Below are 24458 nucleotides of genomic sequence, written 5' to 3' on the forward strand. Positions count from 1 at the left end.
TCCCCTTTTTTAGCTTTTTAAATATTTTTTTTAATTTAATGTAAAGCGCCATGGACAAATCAAGTGGATTGGCGTTATATAAATATTTTATTATTATTATTATTATTATTATTATTATTATTATTATTATTACTTGGCCTGTACTGTGCAAGTCAGTAACCCAGGAGAGGTTCAAGTACTACCTATAATGGTCTAAAATAGCAAGGCTCTGCCCAAACTGGGAGGGGGGAAGGTACTTTTTCAGACTGGAAGTACATTTCTTTTGCTATTGAAAAGATCTTTTCACTCTCTTTCGCTTTAAAAATATGGTCACGTGGTTAACTGAAGCTTTTTGGCAAAATTGCAGTGCATCACTAATGTCGCAGAAGTTTCGATTTGGGGTTGGTATGTTAATCAATGATGATGTAGCCATCCTAACGTAATGCAATCGGGAGAGGCTTGGGACTAGCGAGCCTTCGATAAAGCAGCGGTAACTTGAGCAGCTTTTCAAGATGGCGGGTGGCTGACCTGGTGCAGTCGGGAATAGCCACAAATGCAACTGAGATGCATGATATATTGAGACCTTTGGAACAGGGCCTTGGAAACAGGTATGGATTATGCCTGAGCACAGCTCAGAATATTTATCAACGCGTTAAAGCCCTGACCAAAACCTCGAACGAAGTTGCAAGAACACGCAACTGTGTCTTCTTGCGACTGTTTTTGCCGCTGTAACTAAAGGCTAAGGGACTGACAAAATAAGTTCGAGGTTTCGTTTAAACAACAAAGTCCTCGGTATAACGAACGATATTTTTCGCCCTAGCTAGTAATAGTAAAATGTATGCAAAAGAACCCCGATGACGCGTTTCCACAGCTGTAAGGGTTTTGACAGTTTGTGTGCGGTATATGCCAGCTGTTTTGATGCTTTAAGCTTTGGCTCACATTTTGCTGATAGAGTAGAAGCCAGCCTTACGGCCACCCCGTTAACACGGCCACCTCCTTGTTCAGGGCGTTATTACGGCCACTTTATTCTGGCCCGAACAAAAGCTCAGTCAATCATTTTATTATTTAAAAGCCAATAATACGGCCACCTCATTAATACGGCCAGATTTCTGTGGCCCGTTGTAGAAGTAGCTTAATCCCTTAAAAATCATTTCGCCATCACTTTTATAGAGCCCTAGTCATTTTCTGTAGTTTGCAGTTTTTCACCATCCACCCCTCTCTTAACCTCTCTTCACAAGACATTGAACAAACAAATAATTTGACCAATTTGCTACAACTGAACTCTTTCGAGTTCCTAAGATTAGAATTTAAAAGTTGAAAGACTTTGACATTTTGATTCAAAGAAACATTTTCAGAAAAAGTATAATTTAAAGCTGTCTTGTGAAATAATTTACTCGAATACACATTTCCGTTTCATCCTCAAGGAAAAATGTTCTTCTTCGGGGGGTGGGTATGGTTACACGTAGGCCATTGTATTGCTAGAAGCTACACAGAGGGTCTCTATATATATCACTGTCTTCGAAAGGCCGAAATCCAAAAGATATATGTTTATTGACATTGAGCTAAATATAATGGCATTGTTTTGTTACAAATTACTTAATGAGCGCACTAAAGCTATAAAAAGAGTAATATGATGGGTTACACAAGCAATCGTACACATGGACATTGTCTGCCGGGCAAACCTGTCTTGGAGATGAAACTGTAACAAACTGACAGCAATTTGCTCTTCTATCAACAATTAACTTAATAGTCTTCTTGGTGTTCTATGGGAAATTTCATGTACACTAGCAAAGGAACTCAGTCACAATTAGCAGATTACTTTGATAAAATATGCAGTCAAATCACTAAGAGAAGTGTTGCCTTAACTTGTCTGTCATTTCTGACCTCTCTGCCGTGAGTGAAAAACATCAAAGCCTACAATGTTACAATCTCTGTAAATAGTCCTTAAGATGTTTCGGAGACTAACAGTTAAGTTCAGTTTACACTGTCATTAGATGAACTGTAACAGTATGGAAGCACCATACCAAATATAGAAGTATGTATGTTTATAATGCCCTGACCGTTATATGACATGGATTAAATCTGAAGTAGTTGAATTTTATTACTATTATACATCTAGTGAAACATTGTTGTAGGACACATAGAGCTATTATTAATTTATTACGATTTTGATTGGCTTTAAACAAACTGCTAATCAACAGCAACAGCGTTTACTAGTGACGTCATATCTACAAATAGTAGTGAAGTATCGTACAAAGGTAGACACGCAAGCCTTGGTTTTCAGTGAGAAGTGATTACAAAGTTATTTCTTTAGGGATGGAAAATATGAAAAACTAAATGGCCTTGAAACCCTCGTGTTCAACATAGACTGTTTAAACATCTTTTTCATGGCCATATCCCTTGCCATCTTCTTTATCTTGGCCATTTCTCGTTCTCGTTGTTCTCTTTCTTTTCTTTCCTTCTCAAGTCTTTCCTTTTCCTCTCTTTCTCGTTGGTTTCTCTCCATCTCGGCCAAGCATTCCTTGCGAACTTTCTTGATCTCGCTCTCCACGAGGCTTGCGGCTCTTTTCTTAGCTCTGAGTTGGTCTTCATTTAGTTGTTTACGAAACTTATTTTCTGACTCCTCTTTTCCCCTGAGAGCATGCGTCAGGTCATTTGCAGATTCTGTTAATCCTAGAGAGTGAAGCTCAACAATAATCTGTTGTACTTCTTCAGCTCTTTCCAGCCTTTTCACCTCATGCTGCAGCAAGTTTGACACTCTGGCCTTACCGTTCACTGTGGTCAATGCAGCAGCCAAGCTATGTTTCCTTCGTGCGCGCGCACGATCCAAGTCGGATTGAATTTTTCGGAGCATAGCGAGTTCCTCAGAATGCGTCTTGCTTTTCTCGTACTCCATGTCATTTGCTTTTTCTTTCTTCATCCGCTGTGCGCGTTCTTGAAAAATAATCGCCTGTTTCATCTCTGCCTTTTCTTCCAACTTTTCAATGGAAACTTTCTCGGCTTCGATGCGAGTAGCGATAAGTTGCGATCTCGCATCGTCGATTACAGTTTTAAACTTCTTTCGCGTATCATTCTTTTTCGCAATAGCCTCGAGTCGTATCCTCTTTAGCTCTTTCTTTAGCGCTACTTTTGCCCTTTGGCGAATTTCTTTTTCAGAAGTCATGGAAAGCTGCTGATCATTCTCGTCTTGTTTGGCTTCGCCGCCCTCTTCCTCATTCTCACCGTCTTCGTCGTCTTCTTGTAGCGCCATGTCCTCAATGTCACTGTCTAGGTAGGGACTCACTGAACTGGCGCTTGTTATGAGAGAAAATGTTTCTGATCCGGTAAGACTTCCTCTCTGTATTCCTTCAATTTTCGGTAAAACAATGCGCGCATTGTTGTTGGAACCTGCGGCCGCATCTTTTTTAAATTCCGCTTTGTCTTTACGTTCCATGTTTACGGAATAAAACGAGTTTGCGTCAACTTTGCTTTCGAGTCTTCACGCTAAAAATGCATCAAGGAACTGCTTGAAAAAACGTTTTTGTTCTACTTTTTGGAATCGTTCATTATCTTTCTCATTTCTCGCCAGGACTTGGAGTTGCAATATTTTCTTCCTGTGAATCGTGTTTTTGTCTTGTGGCGTTTTTAGTTTGCCAGTTTTCTTTCACCAGCAGGCAACCACACTGAACCAAAATTGATAAGATCAGCTTGGCTTGGCCAATAGCGAGCTTCATTTATACGGCGGTAACACTTCACAGTTATCACGACTAAAACTAAAAAAAGAAGAACGTCAAAGATGATAAGCAAATAGCCACGAATGATAAAGAGGCTGTTGAGGACGATAACAAGTTTCCAGCATTTTTCCCACTTGATTAGACATATTAAGCAAGAGGCGAGCTCATTGCCTAATTGAGATAGTAACCTCACTACAAGAAATATAATTAGTAATAGTGATTGGACCGAGTGGAATACAAACAGGGAGTTATGCGGGCGAGTAACTTCAAAATCGGACGAGCGCGCAGCTTGACGCCGATTTGAAATTACGAGCACGGTTACTGCCAGATTGAAAGACTCGAAGTTCAATTGCTAATTAATCGTATCGGTAATCAAATTTCGAGATTTAGGAGTCTTTAAGAACTTCTTTCGAGAGAACAAGGGCAGTAGTATTTTCCATAATTTCTACACATGAAACGGTCATAAAGAAGGAAGCCATTAAAGCGCGCGTAATTGATGTAAGAATGGCGTAGGCGTCCAATTCTAGGTATTGGACTCCCGCGTGAACCAATTACAATCGAGAATGTTGTTATCGATACAATTATAATGATAATGCTTCAATCTGTAAATATTACATCCGGCTTGGCTTATATGTGCATAGACAATGCTTCAGGTCAGCTGGAATAGTACGTTGTTGTTTGTTTTTTATATGCGTTCATAAACGCAGCAACCCGACAAAAATGCCGTCGCTGCTCATCCGGAGTGGTGCTCGGGGCGGGGAGCAAAGAAAAAACTGTCAGTAAGAAAGCATTTGTGAGATGTCTTGTTATTTGACTTAGTCCACACTGTCCATGTTGTGAATCCGAGCTGTAAGATGGAATACTAGGATTTCAAATCTGTGCACGGTGATAATTTGCGCGACCTGTGCGCTGCTTCTTTGTTAGATTCACACTTAGGCTATGTAAACAGGTTTAAAATTGACGTCACGTTTAGTGTGTTGCTTTTCCTTTTATGGATTTATGATTGCGTTTTGGAGAACTTGGAACTGAGAACTGGAGAGCCTGGGTCAAGGTTTACTATGCACGCTTCAACTTTCTCAAACAAGGTTTCTGGTTTTGAACTCGCTATGCAATCACACAATTCCTTCGCTATATTTTGTTAGCTAACCAGATAATTAAAACCTTTTAACTGTTAGAAAACTTGTGAAAATTTCAATTTTATTGTATTTTTGAACCTGTCCTAATGAATCATTGATGTTACTCTCTTCACCACAAGAGATAACAACGATATAATCCTCGGAGGTCTACAGGGAAAATGTATCATGCAGTTAATTACACACTTTGTAACCATAGCATGTAATTGGTATCAACGTAATAAGCCGCGCTGTTGGGTGTCCTTTTAATTTCCACCTCAAGGTGTTGTGGTTATGGACGTTCTCCAGGTCTATTATTGATTAGGTTGTTGTTTATATTGCAGCAGACAACCTTGTTCCAACTATTTTCGTATTGGAGGAGGAAAATAAGAAAAAGTATGCGATCTTGAGATCCGTGAATTCAACAGTGTTTCGTCAAAATTTCGCCTTAGTGCTTGATTGTGAGCTTTACGTGCCAGTGCGGCCATCACACGTGCACGCTTCTCCCTCTCCTCCCTGGCTTTTCTTTCTTGCTCCAGTCTTTCCATCTCAGCGATCCTCTTCTTTCGCAACTTTTGCACTTCTTCTTCCTTTTTCTTTAAGGCTTCGATTCGTGCTCTGCTTCTTTCTTCCTTCAATTGTATACGTAATGAAAAATCTGCCTGTTCTTTTGACTGCATGGACAGGCGCAACGAGTCCACCTGCTCGCTTAATCCAAGGTCGTTTAAGTCCTGAATCAGGTGCTGAATTTCATCGATTCTCTCAAGTTTGCGTATCTCTGTCTGCATTAGTTGCTTTATTTTTCCTTTTTTCTTTAAGTTCAGAAGTGACACGAGTCCGGACGAAGTTTTTCGTCTTGCCCGAGCTCGATCTAAGTCTGACTGGATTTTCCGCAAACTAGCCATTTCCTCCATGTGTTCTCGAACCCAATTATTGTCAGCGCGAAAGTTGTTTTTAATACTCGCCTTCTGGTCTTTTCCGTTTAGGATTTGCCACTTTCTTAAAGATCTTCTCTTCATTATCTCGCTCTGTTTTTCTTCTGCCTTCTCTTCTAATTTATTTACAGCCTCTTTCTCGGCATAAACTCGAGCTTCTACCAAGGCTTCACGAGCGTTCTCAATCACTTTTGTAAACTTCTTTTTTAGCTTTATCTCTTTAGCCTTGGCATCTCGCCAAATTCTTTTAAAATCTTCCCTGAATTTTTCTTGTACTCGATTTTCAATCTCTTGAATGTCTTTGTGAGAAAGCATATAGTCTTCCGCCTTGGCACTATTAGAAGATAATTTTTCATCGCTACGAAGTTCATCGAAATCGTCGAACGAGAAATCGGAGGTTGAAATGCTCTTTTCGTCCTCCTGGCTGTAGCTATTGGAAACAGGCGATAAACTATCAGAGCCGCCATAAGCGGAATCGATACTCGGGAGGCCAAAACCGCTGGTTTTCCTTGAATTTGCTCGATAAACTTCCTTGCCCGGCGTTTCCCCATTCTCGAAAACATTTCTTCTGTCATTTGCTTCATAACCGTCCGCCAATAGCGGTCGATCGCGCGAAAACGACATCCAGCTCTTAATAGCCGTAGAGAAGTAGTAATAAGTGATCGCCAATTTTCCTCATCCAGCTGTACGACCGTGGGGTGAAGATAATTTTAGGTATCTAATGAGAGGTGATGATTATTTTATACGTTAGGAAGACCTTGCACGGCATGGTCGGTCACAGCCACAACAATGAAACTCGATTGATTTTCTGTGATAAGAAAAGTTGTTTTAGATACAGCAAATTCGGACTGTGTTATTATTCCCAAAGCTCATTATGATTTCCATTGTATGAACTATTTGTTGATCTGCCGTCTGCCTCAGAGTAATTATAACCCACCTTTCAAGTGTACCCAAAAAACTCGTAAAGCCGTTGTCAGGTGTGCTTCAAAAAAGTCTTCATAACTATAAAATGTTTACAATAACCTTCCTCTGTCAGTGGCGTCGACTGAGGTGTCTTGTCAAGTCTTTTTAGCCATGTTTACTAAGTCCAGAAATAATCTCATATCTTAATAATAAAGCGACGAACGATTCGCTTCCTTCAAATACTCGTGTAGAGGCAAAATGAAGTAGAGTAGAATCAGTCAAACTGTTCAAATATAACGCAATCGACGTTGACATTTTGAATAAGAGAGATGGCACAATGTCTCATTTAGATAATATGAATTTTCCAACCTTTGTTTTGAAATTGGTTTAATACCAATATAGTGTTTTTCTCTAAAACTGCAATTATCGCAGGTGGGACGAACAAGAAAACCCTCAACAGCTTACACCAAGCGTTCAGTATCTGCCTATGGCATCACGGAAGCTCGACAAATAAGTAAAATAATTTTTTTTTTCAAAAATCACAGACTCTCGCGGGTATTTTTATTTTACAGGTAAATTTTTATGACAAACAATACCCAACGACAAATGGACTGGCCCTTCTTGCAGCAGCCCCCTCCCCCCCCCCCCCCCCATTCAAAACAAAACAAAACAAAACAAAACAAAACCCTCACTCTAGGTTTGCTAGCATTGTATTTTGGTGTCATTTATAACTTACTAACCTGAAAATATTAAAATACGTGCCCTTTTTCTTTCACATGCTCTAATCCCCTATCCATTTCTCCTCTTCATCAAAAGTTTAAACGGAAAATCGCATTATTTGGAGTTCATCATCGGTTACAGTTTGTCGTAGCCTGCGCCTCTTGTCTTGACCTGTGTGTGGTTTGGTTTTAAATGCCCTGTATAAGTGCCTCTCTGAATTCGGAGAACTTCAAAGATTTTGTGCTCAGTGAAGTGAGCTCTTCACAGTGACAGACGTGGGTAATTTAGTGTCTCGTTTTTACCCGATCTGAGCTCGCGCAAACAGCCGTAACGGTCAGAACAAAGGTGGTTTTATTCAACACATCTGGAGATTTTACTGATGTGGCTTCAATTATTTGTTTTCCCACCCTTTCCACCGGCTGTCTATGTGTTGCTTGTTAGTTTGAAGGTGTTTTTGATTCATTGTTCGTCTCGTTTCTTTTCTGTCTGGCGTATGGTCCGCCACTGTCTCGATTATTCTTTTTTTTTCTTCGTCTTTTTATTGTTGGTTGGTGGCGCGCATGTACACGCGACGTTTTGGCGAGAAACACTTCCATTGGCATCTGAACTACTACCGCTGTCCTCGCTGCTTGACTGCTCATCAGAAGCCGAAGATTCCGAATCGTGTATAAGTAGAGGGAAATATGAAAATTTAAAAGCCCTTCAGTGATATCTTGGTGGATAAGATCCATTTTTGCTTTTCATTCCAGAGTGCAATGTTCTTCTCTCGTCGTTTTTCAGCATCAATTCTTCTCTTTTCTCTTTCAGGCATTCTTGTCTCTCTCATTTCTTCCTCCAACCTTTTTAGCTCCTCCATTCTAAGAAAGAAAGCTTCTCGTATGCTTTTCTCTAAGTTTTTTGCTTTCAGTCTCTTCTTCTCTTCCCTTTCTTTTAGCAGTTCTCTCTTGGTTGCCTTATCCAACTCTTTTTCTGTCATCAGTTTGGATTCCAAAAGATCACTCAGGTTCTCTGCTTCCTTCACCTTGTTAAGCTGGTAGCTGAGCTGCCATATAGTTTTGTTTACAGTTTTGGTCTCGACCTATGTACATCAGGCAGTTCTAAACCTTCTTCACTTTTTTTGCTTTCTTTGTCAACTTCGGCGAACAAGACACTCGTAGTGCGTACCTCTTGGTCAGCCAGACAGAGTTCTGGTCTTATTCGAGGCAGAGCTGATTCTAAGCTGTTCGGTGTTGTGTGGACTATATTGCCGCTGATTTCGCTCTCTGGTGAAAGTATGCTTGCAACAGGAATCTCTATGTGCTCCCGTTTTGATGAAGAATGAATTTTCCATTGCACAAATGCTGTGACTCAGTAAAAAGCGTTTGAACTGAGTGAATTCAATCTTTGCCACATTATGGTCTTTAAGCAAAGGGAAAAGCAGTGAAACACTTCAAGGTATTGGAATCTTGGAGCTCTACTTGGAAATACTATATTTACAAGTCAGTACTTCCTCATGGATCCTTATGCATTTTATTGTCAGCAAGCTTCGCGCCGCATTATAATTATTAGAATTATGTCTGTAATTGTCTCGGTCAAGGTGTAAACTGAGTTGTTATCAAGTTGAGGTTTTGGTGGGAATAACCAACCATCAAAATTGTGTACTCATTTTCACATGTTCGGTTTTTTTTATTGTTTTCTGTCAGTTTAAAGCCAAATTCGTATTTTTAATGGACTGTTAATTAAGTGTGATGCATATGATGTATGAAGAAGTAAAAGCGGTGATTAGACAGGCTCGAGAACCAGCCGCTGCTCGGGAAAGGTGCCCGCACTCCTCCAACGCAGATCAGACTCGAGAGAGCGGCGGAATGGAGCCTAGTAATTAGACAGAAATCATATAAGCAGTTTGTTTCGTGTCTAGAGTCGGCGAACCAGGGAATTTTGTTGGAGCACGGTGGCCATACAACTATGAGCATCCATGAGGTGAGAGAGATCTACATCTGACAACGACAAGTCTGTGGCAGAGGACTGGGGCGAATAGTGTTTTAAGGCTTCCGCATTTGATGCTATTATTTTGTCATGGCGCTTAAGGGGGTATGATACCCTAAAATATGGCGATGTTCCTGAAAAATTCAATTTCTTGGAAATAAAAGACTTAAGACCCTTGGGGACTTGTCAAGAACATTTTAAAACGGTCTTGCCAAATTTCCTTCCAGATGAGTGTGAAATTTAAGGAAAGTACACAGTGGTAAATGTTTTTTCACGTAGCAACGGCCATAGCAACGACTGTTTACTATAAGAACGTGACCAAAAATATAGATTATTTTTAACTTATATGAACGAAACTATTTAGAAAAAAACTTTTAAGACCTGCAACTTTTGGTGTAATTATTTGTGAAAAGCTTTGCCTCAAATTGCCATCACAGGCTCATTCATTTCCCTTATGAAAAGGAATATTTCCCACAACTGCGGTAATTTTTTACAAAAAAGAACAACCATTGCATCCCTTCCCCCGAAATCCAATCTGCACCCCCCACCCCGCTATATGTGGCTCGTTAACTGCTTAATACTTCGTGTAAGAAACTTAAAGTGCATTTTTCTCAAAAGTTTACTTTTGTATCGACTGACTTCGCGCCAACATTTCTACTTTGCAAGGTTTTTAAGTAGAATTCCCGAAACTTGGGCTGATCAAAAACCAATAGTGTCGTGATGTCATAAACGAAAAAAATCGTAACAATTTAAGGTCTGTCACGTGACATGAGATGATTTGTCCTCTGGGTGTGGTAAAAAATGAGGTTATTTCCAAATAAAGCTGTAAAAAGCACTAAAAATAAGAGTTAACTGTCAAAACTTAGGTTCATTGCACAGAACAAAACAGAAACTTACATGATATGCTTATTTGACAGTCAAATCTTGTTTTGTGAAAGAGCAGGAAGCGTTGGCGCAATACTATAAAACACTACCTCAAAAGGCTGTGGCTGGTTTCCATAGCAACCATTTTGAGTAAAACTCTAGAAATTTAATTTCTCTTCTTGAGTGCAATGGCACACAATTGATCTTTCTTAACCATATTTAAACAAACTTTTTGGTCCATTTGAGGGTACCATACCACCTTAAAAAAGCCAGTTACGAAGGCTACGGAGTTTTGGAGCTGGTACGCTAAGGCATTTGCAAATACTGAGAAGAAAGCTTTATGAAAATAGAGCGGATTTCAATTGAGTGTCGTAAAACTAAAATAATTAACAATTATTGGACGAGGTCCAGCAAAATATTGTGATTTGTCAGTGAGGCGCAGATCAATTCTTTGCCTCAGCCTTCGGCTTCGGCAAATAGTTGATTTGCGAGACACTGACAAAATTATGATATTTTGCGATAACAGACTTAACCATTCGATTACCAAGTTTTTTTTTCTCACTTAAATCACTCTCTGACAGTACAGGGAAGCGATCTACCATTTTTCGCGCTTGAGCATGGCTACCAATAAGCATGAGCAGAATATTATTTGTAGCAAAAACACATTTAGATGGTAGTACGCATGAGAAGACCATTCTTCGTAGGCAGTTATTTGCAGGTCGCGTGGTGGGCTCTTGGTCGATGAAAAGGAAGAAAAAATGCTTTGAATGATAAAACCAATTATTTACAAATTTGACTACTCAGCTAATCTCAGATATTGAGCCTGTTTCAAGGGTATAGCTAGCTGCTTTGTGATCCATCTTAGACTTATCCTTGTACCGGTTTAATTTATCATTACGGCTTTACTCTCAATTATGTGCTACTATGTTACTATTCTATTCTTCAGGTGCATCGCGCAGAATGCCGCGACATATCCGGGACTTAAATGTAGAGTGCGCGCGAAATTTAATTATTAATTAGGCTGCCGATGGCTAAACAACAAAGAAAATGACCAGAAAATGGCCGACTACGCATACTTGTTTAGAGTTTACGTGCTTCATACTTGTGTTTCGTAGTGGTTATCATATGGCTTTTGTAGATGAGACATTGATGGAATAAAGGAGACATTTTTTGAAATGTTACGAAAAGTGGATTTAGTCGTTTTCTTTTCCTGAATTTGGTCCATTTGAGGGAAAATATTATATGAGGAAATATTTGGAGGAAGAATTTTACTCCTTCAAAGTGCCCTTCTTAACGGTTATCATATGGCTTTGAATGTATGTTGTTAAAGGAAGCTTTATGCCAAGTTTTAACGGAAAATAATGTTTCGAAGTGGTCGTTCTGCCAACTTTCGAACACTCGTAACGATCCTTCAGCCTTCGTTCGCCTCGGAGACTAGAAGAACAATAGAGCGAAACTCTTTTGAATTTCCCGGCAGAATATTAATATATGCCAAGCTCCGCCTCCACAAACAATAGGACACACGCCGACGCTATAAGGCATTGAAATTGAGAGGTGATAAAATGTATGACTTAACCATCGTGTTTAAAGTAACGCTTTGCGCGAGTTGCAATAAACGAATTTTCAGCATGTCATCTGTGCAAGAAATGCAGCGCGTTGATCGGGAGCTCTTTTTAGAGCTCATTGAATCCCCGGTCAATCCCGCTTTCTTGCACATGTCCACTCCACTGAAAGGCTACGACCCAATGTTTTATCTTCAAATAAACGGCGAGGCTCTCTGGCAGTGGCGCGTTGTCAAGAGACAAAAACAAATGTTCACTTTACATGTAATTTCATCAACATAAGAAGTGTTCGGACGGCTCCCATGTGTTTTCAGTTAAAGGATAATTCTTCCACTGAATAAAATACTCTACCTTGCCCCCTTGATTTCGTTGAGAGACTATGGGCTCAACTTCATAAATACCCATAACAACGGGCTTTTGCTTGGGTCGGTACTTATAACTGAGGCCATGATCATAAACGTCATCAAATAGTGATGCGTAAAAGCCGAGCTGTCTCGTACGCTTTGACATGTTACTCCAAAGAGGATTCTAATAACTGAATACTCGAACCTGGGCCTTTTAAATGTTTTGATCAATTAAAACGGTTCCAATTTTGAATAATTATCTCACACATGCGGTGGACAACAATGCTCACTCAGGCGTAAGACGCGCTGCGTGCCTTTGCTTTTTTGTTCGGCTCTGGATTTCAAACAGAAATGTCATTTATTTTCCCCTTCATCTTTCGAATAGATAAAGACCTGTGTTGTCTTTTAAGTCCTCGATCAACGACAGACTACGTAAACCGATCGAGTAAAAGACTACGTCTGGTGAACTGCTTTGACCGGTCGAGTAAAAGAGGACAACGATAAAGTAGAAGAAAGTTTTATGCGCACCGTTCTTTCAATTTGGCAACGCTTTGGAAGAAGAATTTTTTGTGGGAGAACTTTTGGCTCCCGCGCTCAAACCATTTCGAGTGTGACATGTCAACAAAAAAAGTGAGAATGTCGCTGCACACGACTTTGTTGACAAAAATCTTTGTGAAGAGCGCAGGCCGCCTTTAAATTAGAGCGCTTTTGTTAGCTTATTACACCTTGGGATTTACTTCACACATCAGACCGTTTGATTGACAGCCGCCGATTCATTGACGAGAGCAGTCGGAATTCCGACAGCTAATATTTGTAATTATTATTCCGCGCATTGAAAAAATGAGCACTGCAAGTATATGTCGCGAAAGACAATAGAATTCTGCGCGATGCGCGCATCGTCTGTTTTCTCAGAATTTATTACAGGTTTCCTCTAACAAACTGAATAAAGAACTATTTCGTTGCCGTTTCCTTGATATTTCCGAAACAGAAAATAAGCTTCGTATTTCCGTTTCCGGTTTTTGTTCAATGATTGTCCATTCCGTTTATTGTCGGGAAACCTCCCCCGGTGGGGGGGGGTGCTGTAAAAAATTTTATACGGGAAGGCCTTGCCCCGAGGACCAAACCCTTATCATTTTGTATACCATTTTGACAGATAGGGTACCCCTTTCGCATACCTTTTATTAAAAAAGGTACCCTTTTCTAAGCCGTTGGAATGAAGTTAATGAACAGTATTGCAGGAGAACATCAAGCATTACCAGAGGAGATGTTAACCAAACGAACAAGTATTATTTATTCAGCTCACGTTGTGGCAGGAATCAAGATGACAGCTTTACCCACCCTTTCATGTACCTCAACTTGTGAAGCTCTACCCTTTTATACACCTGAAGCCTGAAAAAGGTACCCCATATGGCTAGAGCCTCCCCGTGTTGCGTGGCCATCATAGGGAATACCCTCCTCCCCCCTGGCGAGAAACTCGAAAAAACGGTTTCGTAAACTATGGATAGTAGGCATTTTTAACGGTAACACAGTTACGTTTAATCGCGGGAAACCTCAAATCAAACGTCTTTTGAGAACATTTGAATGTGTTATAGTAATCTTTCGTTCCGTGCCGTTCCGTATAAATTTCATAATGCTTCTTAATGTCGTATTTGATAATTTTAGTGGGACTAAATCTGTCTTTCATCTTGTCCAATTGCCTTTCTGTCTGGGAAAGACCTTGAAGCATTCTTTCATTCCCTGAACACATGTGAAGTTTAATTTGTACTAATCAAACAAATTGTGGCTGATTAGTATGACAAAGTCAGGACAAAGTGTACATTTGCATATCATTGTTCATATGTGGCCCAGCATTGGAGCGAAGACATCTCTGCCATCGAATGTGGAAAGATCTGAATGAATGAGTCACTGAGTGTGGATTGATGATAGTGTTATTCACTTACTGTCGCATTTTTGTGCAATATAAACTCTGTTTCCTTGACTACAACTTTCTTTGTAGTGGCCGGGGAGTTAAACGTTTATAGAAAATTTTACCAAAGTTCGTAGATATCAGCGGGTTAAACTAACAACTTACCAAAGTCCTAACCTTAATTTTATTTAACTGCAAACTATTTTTAACCTAACTTTAAACTTCTTTTTGTCCCTTTGTAGAAAAAGTTTTGGAGCTTTTTGGAGTTTTGGGAACAGCAGCTCAACAGATGTACTCAGTGCGTGCTATTTTTTTGTTTTATTGGAAGGGAGTTTTGTTTCAGACCCATTCAACCGAGCAGGTAGCTGTCGCTCATGAGATTGATCCATTTGCAACCACAAAGGCAGCACATGTTTATTCATGTTGCTGAAAGGACTTGACGATTTCTTTGTTCAGGTCAACTCATGCACGGTAAAGCGGCGACGAGTGAGCTCAAGACATGAATACAAACCCTAGAGGAATTACACGCCGAACAGTGAACAAGTTTTGAGGGCTAGACTTCTGCTTGGCTTACTTCCTGTACTGTGTTCACACGCGCCTCTCTGTGTTTCGGGATCAGCCAAGAACTCCTAATGTGGCGGTTGATCAAGGTTTTATTTGGAATATAAAACGGTACGTTCGACAAATGATTACCGCAACTTTGGAAGATTTGCATCGTAGGTGAGGAGACTCGATGAAAGAAACCGACGACATCGACAAATATCGCAGGGTTTTGGATTATTTCACCAACGACGATGGCTCCGGGGAATTCAATACTGGGTCGGGTAAGTTTGACCTAGAATCAACGAGTTTCGTAATTTGTTTACAAAGTAGAGGAACTTCAAGTAAAGATTACATGATTTATTTCTTGCATGTTTTCAAGACTGGGTATTTTCGCTCAGACTTTCCGTCACGTAAACTACCCAAAAACGTTTCTGATGTCTTCACAGCCTTTCAGTGAGTTTCACGTAAGAAGACATTTTCTTTGTTTAAGAGCACTAAAAGCGGAAAGTTTCACAGCGAGGAGACTTCAACTTAGCATACGTGGTATTTGTCAATTGTTCTCATAGGACAAACTTGATCGCCTGTATGGACTTGTTGATATCGTCGGGCAATTTTCTGCTTCTGTCACCAGTTAGGTTAGGGTGTTAAACCTCGTGTACAAACCACAGAAAGGTATTACCGCGAATCAACATCGATCGTCAATTACGGAAACTTCAAACCTATTAAAATAACTTTGTTTAGAGTTGAATTAATTTTGTTTCAAAGCAAACTGAAGTTGTGAGGTGTCAGTTCATTCGAGTGGAAGGAAACAGTGAATTTTTCTCTTTGCCAAAGCAAGGACGGCAAGTGTACAATCAGCTATGTTTGAAAGTTAACACCCTTAAAACTTGTGGGAGGCACGTTGATTTAATTATTTATCAGCCGCTCTCCAGGGTTCATGCATATGTAATCTGTGTGATTTTCGTGCTTTCAACCATAATCCCCATTGTTTAATACCCACTTTGGACCAACCATAACGACCCGCTTGAACTGGTGGCTTTTCATCCCTTTTAACAAATACAAAGTTGTAGACAGGGAGATTAAAGTTACGTTCAAAGTTTTGACAGACAGAGAAGTCGTTTAAGAACTGTTAATGGTTGGCTAGCCATTTCAGTTTTGAAGATTTTCAAGTGAGATGAACGGCTTTGTTTCTTTGAATTAGCAAAAGGACAAAGGAACTTTTAAAATCTATATTCAAAAGTATAATCTAATTCCTTCTAGAAGGTTATCTTTGGGCACAAAGTTCTTTATCGTTAGATAGACTCTGAGAGGAAGCAACATGAACAACAGGTTCTCAGTTTAAGATTGCAAAGTGCAGAGTATACGCATATCCTTTTCACAGAATGGGAAATTTGGTTGCTTTTGTGCGTGTTCTTGATAAGACTGAAGTTACGCTTGGTTTAAATACTTACTTTAAATACTTACTTTAAATACTTACTTTCATGATATTTACGAGAATAACAGTAGTTTCACGTAACGAGGAAAATCACCTTTTTTAACCTCGATACTTCTCCCTGCTTCTCGAATGCAGTCACAAGCAGAAAAAAAAAACACTGGCCTTTGATGGTTTTTCCTTAAATATGTCTTTCTCTACGATGTCGTGATAACCGCTGGAGTTTGAGGGTGACTGTTTTTAAGCAAGAAATTGAGAATAGAGTGCGGCAGAGGGAGTTTCCTAAAACTCGCGTGCTTGTTAAGTTGTCTTGTCTCCCGCGCCTTCCGCCGTCGTCCCTCAGAGAAAAGAGGTCTTAGGGGAAGAAAAACTGCATAATTATGATAATCTGTAATCGTCTGAAAGCCACTGAAATGAACGTAGAATATTTAATGCAGATCACACTCTCCTCCTTCCCATTGCCCTTTGGGTGTGAAATCTATTTCGATTTTCAAAGAGACTGCTTGCGTTTAAGTTTCTTTATATTTTGTTCCCCACCCCACTTGCCACCTCGATTAACCGGACGGCTGAAAAGTGTAAATTTAATGCCCAATATTTCGGTTAGACAGGACTAACCTTCTTCAGGGACTACACTGAAGCGAAGTAGATATGGATAAAACGGTTACAAAATTTTAAATGATACCTAAGGAAATATGTGACATGATTGGTTGACAAAAATAGAGGAAAATGAATCGTGTACTAAAGCGGATACATAAAAAATAAATAGATTAAATTTCGTCACGCCTGTTTGACCCAGAAGGTTTATGGGTCTTGTCCTTGGAGATCAGAAATGCTTCTCTTGCCTTGCGAATAGTGCAACCCTGCTGAGTAATATAAATTGAGCTTTCTGTGTGTTGTTGGTGGTAAGTGTTTTGGAACCGGATCAAAACCAAGTTCACAGTACAACTTAGTTAAATGAGTTTAAAACTAGTTCCTTTAACGTGGTTACTATCAATAATTTTTTTCTTTTTTTTGCATGAGTGTTGCTTGCCTAGGTCAGTTTGTTGACATAAAACCTCCCGTCAGTAAAACGTCAGTATAATTTGCTTTTGCCATTAGTTGGTCAGAACGAGGAAATAGTACGAAGCACTTTTGCACAGGTGCATTAACTCTTTGAGGCGCAAGTTCAAAATGTCAATTCTTGTTACTGACAGCTAACAGTTTTTGAGAATTTGGTGGGAAATCAAGACAGTGGCTCTTGGTTAACGATTTATTTGTTCTCCTCATCTGTTTGCCTGATATTCACTCACTATTGAGACATTACTACTTTTACCACAATTGCTGCTAATCTCGCAATCTGAATGACTAATTTGTCGTTGTCGATAAGAGTCCAGACAACGCTGCTCGCGTCAATGTGTCGCGCTCTTGGTCACGCTCTGAAAAAACACATTATCTTCGACGTTGATATTGTGGTAAAAAACGAATCGAATGTGGTTTAGCGTTGTCTGTACTCTTATTGACAACGATATGCGTCATCACGGTGACTGCGCCTCGTGAGTCCACAACATTTTGACCACTGTGATGACGCATAGCGTTGTCGATAAGAGTACAGGCAAGGCTAAACAACATTCGATTTGTTATATATATTCTTTATTTTAATGTGTTGATTTAACCATATAGTAATATCTATAGTTATGTGAGCTGAGTTTAAATAGATAAATTTTTGAAAGTTGATTATGTGTTGGTATTGTGATGAGAAATAAGGGTCAACAAGATTTACGCTCGAGTTTGTGTCAGAATGTAATTATGTAAATGACGTTAATATTTAAATTAAAATTCGGCGTCGGTAAACAGTTTTAATTATAATCATGGACAATAATAGACATTTTTGTATGAAAGACAATAATCTATACAAACGTTACATCATAGGCGATTGTAGAATAGTTTTGTGAATTATATGTGATTTCGAAATAGTTTTGTCTCCTGTTTTGTTGGTGAACTTATGTTCAATATAGTCACGTCAGACGAGAAAGCTAGCCGTTAGGCGTCCTTGTTACGCGTCTTCGAGCAATATTTTACCGCTAAATAAAGCGTGCAACGCTAGCATTGTGTTCTGCTTCTATTGTTGAGAGATAATCCAGTTCTCGCCTCGACAAAAGTATTGGCTTCTTTACGGATCGTTTGTTACAAGACTGTTTGAATTGCGCCTTTCATGTTCAGTAGGGTCGGTCGAGTCAGACATATTGTTGATATGCTGGGTTGAACACGAGCTTGTGTGGGTCACTAAACTATCCGAGCGCGCGTCCGAGCGCGGGAATGCGGGCTTATGTCATCAATGGTCGCTCGATTATCATTAGATGTGATTGAACAAAGCCAACCCGCCAAAAACCTCAGCCATGACATCACATCGCCCTCGCGACTGCATCAACTCTTATTTGAATGTGAAAGAGGTAGCTGTACTTAATTTAACCACTTGATTTCTAGGTTACAAGAAATTAACAAACAGTTGTTTTTTCTTTTAGGAGACAAAGTCAAGGTTAAGATTGCCATTGGCTTTGCCATCGCTTGCGCTGTGCTCTTACTAGGAATCTTCATATTGTTGTTGTACAAGGTGTTGTGGTTTCGATCCAATAGCAATGGTACGAGCAAACCGCCAGCCAAGGCCGTCGTACAGGGACGCGCGCCAAGTGTGACGGAACAAGATTTTCGGCGGACCCGCCAGCAACGCAGGCACCAACCTCTGATGAGATCCGACAGCTCTGCGTCTGAGATCGACTTCGATAATTCTTGGCTGAGAAACAACAATCTGACCTCGTCTGAATCAGACAGCAGCACCGAGCCAAGTCTAAACTTAGGAAAACTCGAATTTAACATCAGTTATGATACAGAGACAGAGTGTCTGCGAGTGACGGTAGTGGCCGCGCACAATCTACCGTCAATTCACAGCACGAGTTACGTGGAATTGTACCTGTTACCGGAGAGAGTGGAAAAACACCAGACAAAAATTCATTATTCTAACTGCAGTCCTGTTTACAATGAAGAATTCCAGTTTGATATTGGATTTTCGGAGTTGCCGGAGCGTACCTTGCAATGCTGTGTGTATAGTTACGACGGATTTTCTCGGCATCAGTCCATTGGGGAAGTTTTTTACTCATTTGACGAGGATGATCAATTGACTGAGTATTCAGGTGTATCACTGTGTAAGGATATCAAGAGAGATGTGTTTTTGATGAAGGTCAGTTTTGTAAATAATTCCAACTGCTTGTTTATCATTTTATTTGAGGTCTGAACAGGTTGATCTCTTTAATTCGAGAACATTCTAATTTTTAAATTTTTACAACACTTGTAAGCTACCCTTGCTGGTCGATGAAAATGTTTGGGCAGAAAGTAATGCTGTTTTGTTTCGCTGTAAAATTTAATAGTTGTAACATGATCAGCTTGTTTGCTGTTTTGCCTGATTCGTGTAAATCACAAATTTAACTTTCAGAAACTGATTTTGAAGGAGCTACCTCCTGGTTTGTGCATCTTGAAAAGTTTAGCCTAAATTTTAACTTCCTCATCCTTAACCTTTATGATTTATTATTATCTACTTGTATCTGGTGTTTTTCGATCTTAGCCAACTACTATTTTCAGGTTGCCTTAAATTTAAAAGGTAATTTTTGTACGTGGCCAAATTTTATTGCTTAGTAAACATAGCATTCATGTCTAAATGAACTTCCACCACCGGTTCCTTAATTGTATGCAGACTGTGTTAACGTTTCTGTCTCATTGTTGTGAATGTTTTTTCCATCTCGTTGTTTTAGGAGGATAGTCCAACCCGTGTAGGGGAGGTGTTGGTGTCACTGTGCTTTCTCCCTACCACCAACAGACTCACATTTGTGGTCCTGAAAGCGAGACTTTCAAAAAGCACATTTCCAGATGAATTGCCAAGTGAGTTAATATTTTTTATATAAAAATAGTGTTTGTTTTACAATAGTACGAGTAGTCCTAAATACGAGAAATTTAGGTCTTATTTACGCGCCCATGCACACGAGAATAATTGGTTTCAATAAGATCTGCATGCGTGTCTTTTGTGGAAAATGTGTTATTCATTTGGTAAGACCGTAAACTTTACTAGTGAGTCCTGTGGTATCATAAATTTTGGGTGTCCTCTCTACGTATAACATTTTCGTATCTGTGACCACTAGTTCTTTTGTGTTTTTTGTCACCTTTGGAGGGAGGAAAAAATAATAAACAAAATAGTTTTTTTTCGCCTGTTCGCTGGGTTATGTTTAATTAACCTGTTTAACTTCTTATTTTGACCAATATCTAATAACAATGCACAGTCAAGCAGAGACGTAATAAGAATATCGCCGAAAATTAGCGAGTGGGGAATGTTTTTTCTTGATACACTACCACTGAACTCTCCGCACGTGCATTTTAGTATTAAAAGAAATTTTCGACGATAATTAACCTAGGAGAGTCTACAGAATCAATATAGCCAAGGTAGAACTTTAATATATCGAAATTGACCTATTTAGAAGTCAAAGGGTTCACCGAAAAAAAATCCTTAGGTATTAACGCTTAATTCATTCGTAACCTGTACAAATAGATGTTTAACAAGTCTCAGAAGATCTAGGTACTATTCATAGCAAAGTCTGTTGTTAGATTTAATGAAATTCAAAACTCACTCAAATTCAAAACTCACAAACATGACCTTTTCACGCCCCTTCTTAACAGCTCTACCTTTTTTTGTGTATTTATTCATTATTACTTCCCTTCAAAATCAACCAGATTTATTTGATATTTTTTGACCACAAAAACACAACAATTGTCCCAATGTAAGGTCTCTCAGCTGGAGTATTTTGTGAAATGTTTTAATTTCTTGCGGCGCAATAATAATATAGAACTGTATTTTTATTCATCTTGTTTGTCCCCGCAGGCCAATTCATCTGAACGGAGTTATTATCTATTGTTTTAAAGTAATTAATTCATATTTCCAATGAGTCGTTGCCACGTTATATTGTAGAAGCAAGCAATTCAGATATTGCCTTATTCCAAATTCTTTGTGTACACCTGACTTCTTAAGCAAAAAAAAAAAAACTTCTAGCTTTCGAGAAGACCCTTTTTAATCAGAGTTTTATTTTTGGAAAGAGTACATTTTAATGGTACGCGGTTCTTGGCATGATTAATATACAATATTAACAGCAGGTACAAACTCTTCCCTCCCTTGATATGTTAAACGTTCGTCTGGTTTAGTCCTTTTTTTATTTACCGAGTTGGCACGAAAATATTCAATCTTTCTTCGTTTGCACGGAGATCTGAAGCTGTGGAATACCATTTATGCCAAAGTGTCGTGCACCTTGATAGTTCTAGAAAGAGAACTTAGCATCACTTCGAAATTGGTGGAAGATTCTTGTTTCTCTCGAAAAGATGCTTAATTTTTAATTCATTGGCATTTGTTACACCCTTGCAACATGAATGTGAGCTTCATTTCGCATGCAAGTATTAAATTTCTGACTGTAATGTTTTGTACTTTCTTTTCATTTGAAGTATAACTTTTGCGGTTTTTCTCCTCAATATTACGGTGGATGTATTTTCATCAAATTGCGTATGCCATAAGCCAATATCAGCAATTTATTATATTGTAGTTCTCGCAAAGCATTTGTTCAGTAAAACCTGGAAGGAAGAGTTTCCATTTGTTTGTCCTTCGTTTTCGCTTGACTGCAAAATTGAAGGGTAACATTAAACTGTAGGAACAAAAACTTAAAACCACATGATTTCGTTTTATTCATCAGCCGCCATGGTGGGTTGCGTACCTGAACCTAATCTCTGTCGAACACTGTTTCTTATAAATTGCAGTGCCTCCGTGCTTTGGGTCATAAATTTGTCTAATAACGTCAAATCTTCACGGCTGCCTGAGTTTGAAGGCAAATGGGTCAGATTTCGCTTTCTATGATTTCTTGAATGTGATAGATCTGAGGTAGAACGTGTCCTTCTACCTTGTAAAGGTGGCGTTCGCTTAGCCAATCCCTCAGCCGTCGCAACTCGAAGATCCCATTGACTAGCTGCTGTGGAAGTTGGAAACCGGTTGGATCTCAAACGATGCGTTTGCCGCGAGGTTTCCTCGTTAATTCTTAAATTACTCCTCGAGAAAAGTTTGAAATCAAGTTGTGCCACCTCTGGCAGTCTCGCATACTCAGACAGAAGTTGAAAATCGTCGTCGTCGTGCGATGGTTTTCCATTCAACACGCGCTCGGACCGCAATGCAATCAAAAGCGCTTGCTTCTGTGCTTGAGACTGGCGAAGCTGGGACTTCACCAGCCTGATCTCCGACGCTAGTTCCTGATGTCTGTTCCTCATCTCATTCACTGTGTCTTCTAACGTTTCAATGAACGCTCTACTTTCTTCAAGGCTATCGTGCGGTCCGGGTGGATCGTCGAAGCAAAAGAACTCCACAGCCGGCCGTGCTGATATAACGTCTTGTCTTATGATAACGTTGTCGATGTACTCTTGAAGTCCTTGCTTTCTCATTTCGATGAAAGCAGGATCAAAATTGTCCCCAAAATACTTTTTAGGTGGAAGGATGCCGTGAAAATCATGGAAGAGCTTTCTCAATCCTTCGTCCAAGCGAACGAAGTCGGAATATCGTCGGAAAACATGCCAGCTTCGCTCTCCTGCCAGTTGCACAAAGATCTGGTACACCGTAAATCGTTTTCTTGCTTCCACAACTTCGTATCCGACGATCGGAGCGTGAATGTCTAATTCTTCAATCGGTTGAAAAGATTCAAATTTATGATCGTTGTCGTCGATATCTGTTCCTGTGTGTTCAGCCATGTGCATTGTTTTTGAAAAAAAATAATATTCTTACTGTTGTCAGAACCTCTGTATTAGCTTCTCGGCACCATTGTATATATTGCATCGTGTCACGCTCGAGTACATTTCAGTTTCGACTCAGGTGTCAAGCACATTTAGATGTTGTGTTAGGTGTTTTTGTTTTATTTTGGTCCTCACTCGTGGACAATTTCAATTTCCAATTCAAATGAGACTGCAGTTCACTTCACTGCACATGTAACAATGATCACATGCAGCTGCCATTGTGCTCAACCGCTGATCATTAAAACGCCTATCCACAACTCTTATCCAGCAGTGAATAACAGAAAAAGAAAAGATACTTTTTCAGAGAAATCCATTTTAAGGACTAAAATCTGTTAAGGTTCGCAGTATTATTTTTTAAGCGAAGCATATTTACTTTTTAACTTTTAATGGGTTTCTTGACCAAAATCCATCTTTCAGCTGGAATAACAATAAACTGTCTGTCTTTCAATATTGAAGTTTTTACTGACTCGACAAATTATCTCGTACTTCGTAACAAGAGAAGCCTTGTCTATTTTCAATTTAAAGAGTAATTTTTGAAAGAACTGATTAATCTTTATGGAAATTAAGCTTTTCTATGGAAAAAAAAAAGGAAAAAATAGTCATTTTAAAACCCCGTTTTCAACCAACCGAGGGCGTTCTAAAATTAAACCGTTTTTGTGTCAATCTAAGGACGGGTTGTTTTTCGCAGGTTACCTTTATCACATGTCAATATTTACCCTGAACTTAAATCCCTATGGAAACAACATGCTCTCTTACATTTGTAAGGCTACCAATACAATTTGTAAGACGCACAAGTAATTAAATTCGTGTCACTAAATTAAGAACATGAAAGTTGTGAAACGTGTGTGCGAATATCTGAAACAAACGAATGTCTGAAAGATAATGCATGTGTATGCTTACATGTATGTAAACTGATCCTAGCAAGAGCATGGGGCATAGCCAACGATCCCTATCCTCTGTAACATATAACAAACCTGGTGAAGCCTGGATGTTGAAAACGTTACCAGGTCAGCTAAAATGGTTCTACGGTTGAACCATGAAAGGACGTTGAACAACATTGAAGACCCGGCCGAAATCGGCCATTATAACAATAGAAGTGTATAAATTAAGCGTTTTTCCTCCGTATCTAGGACATTTTTCAGCGACCCAAAACCTCGATCATGAGACACGTGTACCCCTCTATTTATATAAATCTCTAGTAAATATCTTTCCGGAAATCCTCAAAAAAATTAAATATCACACAAATTTAGAAAATATCTAGAAAACCCCTCAATATTTCAGTTTTGTTTAAAAAAATAAACCGATTTTGAATAACCTTAAGCCAAATATTTCAAAATTTTCCAATTTTTATTGCAATAATAAGGGTAAAGGAAAGGATTCAGGCGCATCGATGTTACCATTGGTTACCAGCGTCCGCCATTTTGGATGATTGCTGCTTTATTGCTTTTAGTGATATGGGAGACATTTTGCACGTGGGATTGCTGAAATGGATTGTTCAGGCTTAGAACTGAGTATTGGTGCAAGAAAATAGCGAGGAAAACACAGGGCTCAGCCATAGAAAAGCTCTGAGTATTTCTAGATATCCTTAAATTCTCAAAATATCTCTATTTTCTAAATATCTCGGAAACTTCTAAATATTACAA

At 39.3% G+C, this 24458-nt stretch overlaps 4 protein-coding genes across 6 annotated transcripts in view; 1 reads left to right on the forward strand and 3 right to left on the reverse strand.

The window, feature by feature from the left end:
- LOC110052829 (synaptotagmin-6-like) overlaps nt 1–24458 on the forward strand; it is a 25946-nt gene continuing 1488 nt past the window's right edge. The window contains exons 1-5 of one of the 3 annotated variants that reach the window (XM_020759017.2): nt 4667–4777; nt 14246–14364; nt 14460–14827; nt 18480–19192; nt 19761–19887. In XM_020759017.2, the coding sequence (XP_020614676.2) occupies nt 14737–14827; nt 18480–19192; nt 19761–19887 (931 nt within the window). In that variant the 5' untranslated portion in view covers nt 4667–4777; nt 14246–14364; nt 14460–14736. Of the gene's footprint in view, nt 588–4666; nt 4778–14245; nt 14828–17859; nt 18408–18479; nt 19193–19760; nt 19888–24458 lie in introns of those variants that run through there. The other 2 variants (XM_020759018.2, XM_020759015.2) reach the window with 2 other exon arrangements.
- LOC110052832 (uncharacterized) lies at nt 1508–3680 on the reverse strand. The gene has a single exon (XM_020759021.2). It carries the CDS (start codon nt 3410–3412, stop codon nt 2282–2284), a length of 1131 nt encoding a protein of 376 aa, XP_020614680.2. The 5' UTR covers nt 3413–3680; the 3' UTR covers nt 1508–2281.
- Nucleotides 4855–6687, reverse strand: LOC110052831 (uncharacterized). Its single transcript, XM_020759019.2, has one exon. It carries the CDS (start codon nt 6361–6363, stop codon nt 5167–5169), a length of 1197 nt encoding a protein of 398 aa, XP_020614678.1. The 5' UTR covers nt 6364–6687; the 3' UTR covers nt 4855–5166.
- On the reverse strand, nt 21188–22965 carry LOC110052833 (uncharacterized). The gene has a single exon (XM_020759022.2). It carries the CDS (start codon nt 22777–22779, stop codon nt 21724–21726), a length of 1056 nt encoding a protein of 351 aa, XP_020614681.2. The 5' UTR covers nt 22780–22965; the 3' UTR covers nt 21188–21723.

Source organism: Orbicella faveolata, unplaced genomic scaffold (assembly GCF_042242905.1).
Source record: "Orbicella faveolata isolate gen_17 unplaced genomic scaffold, um_ofav_v1 contig_1, whole genome shotgun sequence".
NCBI lineage: Eukaryota > Metazoa > Cnidaria > Anthozoa > Scleractinia > Merulinidae > Orbicella > Orbicella faveolata.

Bases quoted from the DNA above. Each gene is read 5' to 3' on its own strand.
- LOC110052832 (XM_020759021.2), bottom strand. From the start codon at position 3,412: ATGGAACGTAAAGACAAAGCGGAATTTAAAAAAGATGCGGCCGCAGGT.
- LOC110052831 (XM_020759019.2), bottom strand. From the start codon at position 6,363: ATGTCGTTTTCGCGCGATCGACCGCTATTGGCGGACGGTTATGAAGCA.
- LOC110052833 (XM_020759022.2), bottom strand. From the start codon at position 22,779: ATGCACATGGCTGAACACACAGGAACAGATATCGACGACAACGATCAT.